The 6,394-nt window shown below is 48.6% G+C and overlaps 1 protein-coding gene across 1 annotated transcript; it reads left to right on the top strand.

Moving 5' to 3' along the window:
- Positions 1 to 323: 323 nt before the first annotated feature.
- RNF34 (ring finger protein 34, E3 ubiquitin protein ligase) lies at positions 324 to 5,403 on the top strand. The gene is made up of 6 exons (XM_015417660.1): positions 324 to 341; positions 1,840 to 2,058; positions 2,449 to 2,841; positions 3,016 to 3,072; positions 4,091 to 4,292; positions 5,215 to 5,403. Exons 2-6 carry the CDS (start codon positions 1,855 to 1,857, stop codon positions 5,400 to 5,402), a joined length of 1,044 nt encoding a protein of 347 aa, XP_015273146.1. The 5' UTR covers positions 324 to 341; positions 1,840 to 1,854; the 3' UTR covers position 5,403.
- The last annotated feature ends 991 nt before the right edge of the window (positions 5,404 to 6,394 follow it).

The raw sequence follows: 6,394 nt of genomic DNA, 5'->3' as shown, positions 1-6,394 counted from the left end.
TACTGATTTCCAGCAGTAGGTGAAGTGCTTTGTGGAACCACACCTTGCTGTCCGGTGATTCAAGCATGACCAAGTCGGGGAGGGAGAGGTTTGCGTAAAAGTGAGCCTAGAACTCAAGGGGGACACTGACACTTGTGGTGGCCTTGTCAGAGGCAGCGGGCTTGATGTTAGGGCTGCGTATGGAGTCTGTTGGGAAGTAGCCAGCATGGCCAAAGTGTCAACATCGCAAGGCTTGGTCTGATGTCTCATCCCTAGGGCCTTCCTGGAGAAAGGAGTGAGTGGGTCTGAAGTTTTTAAGCCAGAAGAGGGTAGGGAAGAATTGCCTGGCAGTCAAGCAGCAGGTGAGGATTTTGTTGACATCTTGGGCTGTGGGGAGGCATGTATGGGAGGTAGGAAGCTGGACCAGAGGGAATGTTTAAAGCCCCGGAAGCAGTGTCACTGCCTTGGAAGATGGGAGCTGGAGCAGGAGTTGCGGATTTGCTGGTCCTTCTCTCCCACGGGTTATTCTGCTTCCTCTGTTCTGCTGCTTGGGACTTGCCCTGCTAGTATCTAGTAGTCCAGTTGAATAATTCGTATTCAACAGTTGCTAGAGTATTGTAGAAATTTAGAGTTTTAGCAATTTTGTAACTATTAAATACAGTTTATATTTAAACATTTGATATTTTATATATTTTATTAGTGCTTTTTTGTATTGATATTATTGAGGTAATTGTAGTTGATTTGTGCTGGTTTTATACCAAATAATTGATTGTAATTGATTTGTACTGGTTTTATACTGAATAAACTGACTGATTGACTAGTATATCGTAGTTCCCAGTGGCCAGTGAACCTGGTTTCTAGCTTTTCCCCTTACCAGAAACTGTTACAGCAGTCATTCAGTTGTCAGCATTGTGGAGACGAACGATGCTCAGCCCATATGCTCAGAATGAGGGCTACAGTAAGCCAACAATGCATTTTCGTCCAGAATGATTCCTGCAGAGCTGGAGCCCTCCTAAATTATTGTGTCCCCTACTTTAATGCACAGTTGGTGCTGATTTTGCTCTGGGGAATCCTTTCTCCTTTCCTCAAGGTAGCATTTCCGTCGTAGGCGCCTCTCCTCTTTTTCCAGGACTCAGTGAGCAGTATTGCATCCACTGAGAAGGTGCTGCCCCCCACCCCCCCAGCTAGCACAGCCATATTGAAAGTGCTTTGTTTTTTCGTGTTTAAAGTGGCAAATGGGAATCCCCTTTGCCACCAGGGAGGGGATTTTGTGCTCTCAACATGGCTCCATTTATACATTCAAAAACTGTGCTATTGAATGGCCAGAGATAAGGATGCAGTCACTGGAGCACAGGATCCCAAGACACACTGCCACCAGCGAGCCAGATTCCATGCTCCGTGTGAGAGGTCCAGCAATCCTCACTGTGTTCTGCTGTCTGTCTCCTGGTGCAGGTCCCCCTCCCCCACGGGGTGACCAAGGTAGTTCCATCGCCAGGTCAGAAGCCGGACTGAAATGAGTCTCGGTGAGCTTTCTGCATCAACTCCCTGCCCAGTTCCCTTGCCCCAGACAGAAATGTTTGTGAGGCGCTGATAGTTGCTAACATTGTTTAGGGGTAGGGAAGGGTCTCACAGCAAGTAGGCTGGCCTGCCTCCTTCCTTCAGTGAAGGATTGACCATCTCCTAGTTCCAACCAATCATCCTCCCCCCCCCCGCCCCCGAGATGGGTGAGTGTCAAGATGGTGTGCTTCATCTCTCCAGGCAATTTGTAGGGTCTGAGCAAAGTGTGTGTTTTTATTGTCTAGAAGGGCCTCTAGGCTCTCACAAGCCACGAGCACTTTTTCCTGAGTGTGTCTTTTTCAGGCGGGAGCAACATCCATGTGGGCTTCCTGTTGTGGGTTGCTGAATGAAGTCATGGGCACCGGAGCTGTGCGAGGTCAGCAGTCCGGATTTGGGGGTGGTGCAAACCCATTTAGGTTTACACCAAACACCGACTTCACTGTGTACACATCTTCAGCAGCAGGAGGAGCCGGCATAATCTGCAAAGCGTGTGGCCTTTCATTCTCTGTGTTCAGGAAAAAGGTGAGTACAGTGCGCTCTGGCATCAGGTCGTTCTCTTTCCTGTTCCCCTTTGGGGGGGGGGGGAAACAGATGTCATTCCCCTTCTCCTCTGGGTGACTCTGGGCAAGCGTGTAAAGAGGGCATGACAGTCATCAGCAAGGCACTGGGTTGGTTATGATATCCAGAATAATTGCTTTGGTGCAACTGAGCACTGCCCCCCCCCCATGTGTGTGTTTGTGTATTTTGTATAACAAGAGGTCCCAGGAAACAGGCTTGGCTCAGCCTTAATTGAAACTGTGACCTCTCATGCTCTGAGCTGATCCCGCCAAGAAGCGCTTGAAGGAACCAGGCTGTATGTGGGGCAGTGACTGAGTGTTCCATTTGCTTTTTGCCCTTTATCTGCTCTCTTAGCACGTGTGTTGTGAGTGCAAGAAGGACTTCTGTTCCATGTGTTCGGTCTTGCAAGAGAACCTGCGAAGATGCTCCACTTGTCAGTTGCTGCAGGAGACAGCGTTTCAGCGGCCCCAGCTGATGCGCTTGAAAGTCAAAGATCTACGCCAGTATCTGGTTCTTAGGAACATCCCGACAGATACCTGTCGTGAAAAGGAAGACTTGGTGGACCTTGTCATGTGCCATCATGGCCTGGCTTCTGCGGAGGATACGGACACTGGCAGCTTGTATTCTGCCCGCTCACAGACTGCTAGTTTTTCTGTACCTCCCATGTCTGTGACCGGATCTACATCGTCCTCTCAGGGTGAGCTTGCAAATAGGCACGAAAGCACAGGAAACGAAGTGCAGTTACAGGTATGTGAAGAGGAGGAGTGTGGACTCTCCTTGCCCCACTCAACCCAGGGGGTGCTGGAGCTGGGGGCACAGATCCAATCCTTTGGCCATGAGTCTGAATCACAGCATCCCAGTGTTTTGCCTGTGTCACTGTCAGATGAGGGGGGAGTAACACTTGTGCTCTTGTGCACATAGGGACAAAATGAGAGACTGTTGGCAAACCCTGGCGAGGAGGAGAACACAGATGAGCAGGTAAGGGGACCTGCCTGGGGAAATGCAAAACAGCTGGGAAGTTACCTTTAAAAGGACATTCTAAAGCAATTCATAGGCTCACTATCAAACATGGGTGCACTATTGCCCATCCAGTACTGCAGTATAGCTTTCACCTGCTTTCTGTGTATATAGAAGTGGCCGATTCTGTCAAGCTTTCTTTGGAAGGAAGTGACGTAGAACTGGGGCCAAAACACTGTCCAGCCTTAAATGATTAATACCCCAGGAAATATGAGATCTAGAACAGGAATTACTCAGAGACTTCAGTGGGCAGGGAGTGGGGCTCTGGGGGAAGGGTTTGGAGTGTTTATTATATTCCCCCTTTTGTATTGAACTCGTTATAACTTTTACTGTATCATTAGCCACCATAGATATTCAGAATAATAGAAAGGTCCGAGTATAAATAATCTAACTGAATAATTGGCATCTCCACATGCAAGGCTCACTTGGTTCTCCCCCCCCCTTTGACTTTTTAATGTGTCGTCTTAGGTTTCCTTGGCAACAAGAACCTTAAAGCCTCATGGAGATAGGTCATGATGGGCTGCCGTGTTTGTCTGTAGCAGTAGAAAGGAGCAAGAGACCAGGAGCACCTTAAAGACTAACATTTGTGGCAAGGGAAGAGCTTTCGTGAGTCATTGCTCACTTGTGGCTCACGAAAGCTCATCCCTTGCCATACGTGTTGTTGGTTTTTAAGATGCTACTGGACTCTTGCTCTTTTTTGCTATTAAAGCCCCATGTAAGGCATGCAGGCTGTTAGTAAGTTAGTTGGTTATTTATTTATATTCCTTGTTTCTTGAACAGGAAAAGGGTGGGAAGGCCTTCTGAGTACCAGCCAGATCTTCTCTCTTTGCTAGCTGATCTCCTGTGAGCTCAGGGCAGTGACTCACAGGCTAAGAGCTGAAGGACCATGAGTCCTTTGGCTCTCATCTCTTGAGTGTTGCAGGCCTTATTGTTCCTCCCCTGCCATATGTGCCCTTAGGAGACTGACTCTGTGTTCTAGATTCCAGGACAGTCCCGGAAGCGTGCAAGGGCCTCTCTCTCCGATCTTTCAAGCCTGGAAGATGTTGAAAGCTTAACCGTCCGCCAGTTGAAGGAAATACTGGCTCGGAATTTCGTCAACTACTCAGGTTGCTGTGAAAAATGGGAGCTGGTGGAGAAAGTGAGCCGGCTGTATAGGGAAACAGAGGCAAATCACAGGACCCGTAAGTGTAATGCATTGGTGTTACACTCTTATCCCCAGGGGAGGGCTTGCTGGAGAGGAGGGGGAGGGAGAACACCTGCTTAGGTCGTCCCCCCGTCTGTCTGGCTGCTTGAACTTGCAAATGCCAGAAAGGAAGACCTGTTCCTAAAGCAGACTGTCTCTATTCTGGGCAGTGGAACAGGGCCGTGTGTGAGCAAGGTGGGGTCTCTGTATACTTGGGCAATTGCCTGGGTTTGCAGGTGAATCCTAATTTGTAAAGGGGAAACTCTCCACAACTGCCCAATGAGGACTGAACATGCTCATTGCTCTTGAAATGTTGGCAGTGAGGCGTCCTAATTTTTTTTTTGGGGGGGGAGAAGTCTTGCCTTTCTGGTTCATCCCCCAACAGATGTGTTCTGAAAGGGGATGCAGTATTCAGGCCAGAGATTTGTAGCATGAGGTATGCATCTTCTCCTTAAGGATGCTGTAAACTTTTATGGACGGTGGCACTCCGAACCTGCGAGAGGAAAGTGGGGGATGAATTAGGATCAGAGGCAAAGTGCTGCCTCTTGTACTGATTCATGGGCTCTTCCAATGATTCTTTTCAAGCCTCTTGAAATTCTTCCCTCCTGTGCTGCTCTAATTCAGAGCTAGATGAGGAATGTGGGCAAGTTATTCAAACCTAGGTGGGCAAGAATCTACTCAGTAGCCCCAGAAGTGTAGCTTTCTTGCACTGTTCTTGTTTGTTTGTAAGGGGGAGGGGAGAACTTTAGAATATCCTTACAGATCCCCAAATACTTCAATATCAAACGAGACATACACAAGCTGGTGAAAACAAGCTTGCCATGGAGCCGTTGATCATGCATTCTGTGGGAGCTTGGAATTGTGCAGGTGTCTGGCGTGGCTTCAGTCTGTCTAACCTTGGCTCTGTTGTGCCTTGGCAGAAGGAGAGAAGACTCAGTTGAATGATGAGGACGACAACCTCTGCAGGATCTGCATGGATGCCATCATAGATTGCGTGCTGTTGGAGTGTGGCCACATGGTCACTTGCACCAAGTGTGGCAAGCGCATGAGCGAATGTCCCATCTGCCGCCAGTACGTTGTACGCGCTGTGCACGTGTTCAAGTCGTGAACAGCAGAGACCGGAACTGGAGGTTTCCTGCCGCGCTTTCTTCTACAGGGTAGGTGCAGGCCTCAGCTGTAAAGGAAGGGGGCTCCACGATAGACCTCCAGTAACTCATAGCAGCCCGAACAGAAGCTTAGGAGCTTGACCCATGTACTTTGGCTTTTGCAGCCAGATGCCCTGTAAGGACAGAGCTCTGTGGGGGAAACCAGACAGTGGTTGAGTCGAACTTGCAGCAGCTTAATGCTGCTGATTGCTCTCTTCTGAAGAATACGGCTGAGGTACAGAAGCCAGTGGGAGGGTCACAGAAGAACGCTTTACCTTTCCAAAGAGCGGAGGGAGCAGAATGATGTGCAAGTGTTTTGAAATCATTATAGTGTCCCATTGAAGAGCCAGTCCAGTGCAATGCAACTAGAGATCTGAATACTCAAAATGCATTCACCCCTCCAGGAGGGGAACTGTTAATGGTTGCATTCAGGTAATGGGGGGTTCAGGAGCAGATTATCCAGAATATATTCTGTGTTCAGCAGACGCCTTAATCATGTTGCGGTGCAAAAGCTACCCAGTGATTCAGAAGAAAAAATAATCGGTGAGATGTCTGATTCTAAATCTGTTCAGTCGTGACTGTTGCAAGTTCTGGGAGACTCTTCAGCAGCAGGTTTTGCCCCTGTGGTGAATTTAGGAATTAAGGCTCCCCGCGTTTAGAATCCATACTCAAACAGTTGCTGGAGAGCAAGTTCCGTTGGTGTGAAATTGCCTTGTTTCAGCTGTTAAGAAGGTGCTGTCAGTAAAGTGGTAGGGATGAACCTGGATTTTTCAAAGAGGTGGAAGACAGTTCCTCAGCGACAGACCTAGTAGCCGCTCTTGAAAGCCTGAGAGGGAATGGCTGCCTCCCTGGCCACCTTGACGTGTGGTGCAGAAAGGCCTGGGACTGTAGTAGGATAGGTACTTAATACTAGAAAAGAACTTAGAAAAAGGGAAGCGGGAAGCAAGAGATGCTT

Source organism: Gekko japonicus, unplaced genomic scaffold (assembly GCF_001447785.1).
Source record: "Gekko japonicus isolate JY-2015 unplaced genomic scaffold, Gekko_japonicus_V1.1 scaffold64, whole genome shotgun sequence".
Lineage (NCBI taxonomy): Eukaryota > Metazoa > Chordata > Lepidosauria > Squamata > Gekkonidae > Gekko > Gekko japonicus.
This window is presented reverse-complemented; position numbering and strand designations above follow the sequence as displayed.

What these genes read in the sequence shown, in the direction of transcription:
- RNF34 (XM_015417660.1), top strand. Translation starts at nt 1,855, where the DNA reads ATGTGGGCTTCCTGTTGTGGGTTGCTGAATGAAGTCATGGGCACCGGA. An exon ending in AGGAGAACACAGATGAGCAG is followed by an intron (nt 3,073 to 4,090) that starts GTAAGGGGACCT and finishes TCTGTGTTCTAG; the next exon opens with ATTCCAGGACAGTCCCGGAA. An exon ending in AGAGGCAAATCACAGGACCC is followed by an intron (nt 4,293 to 5,214) that starts GTAAGTGTAATG and finishes GTGCCTTGGCAG; the next exon opens with AAGGAGAGAAGACTCAGTTG.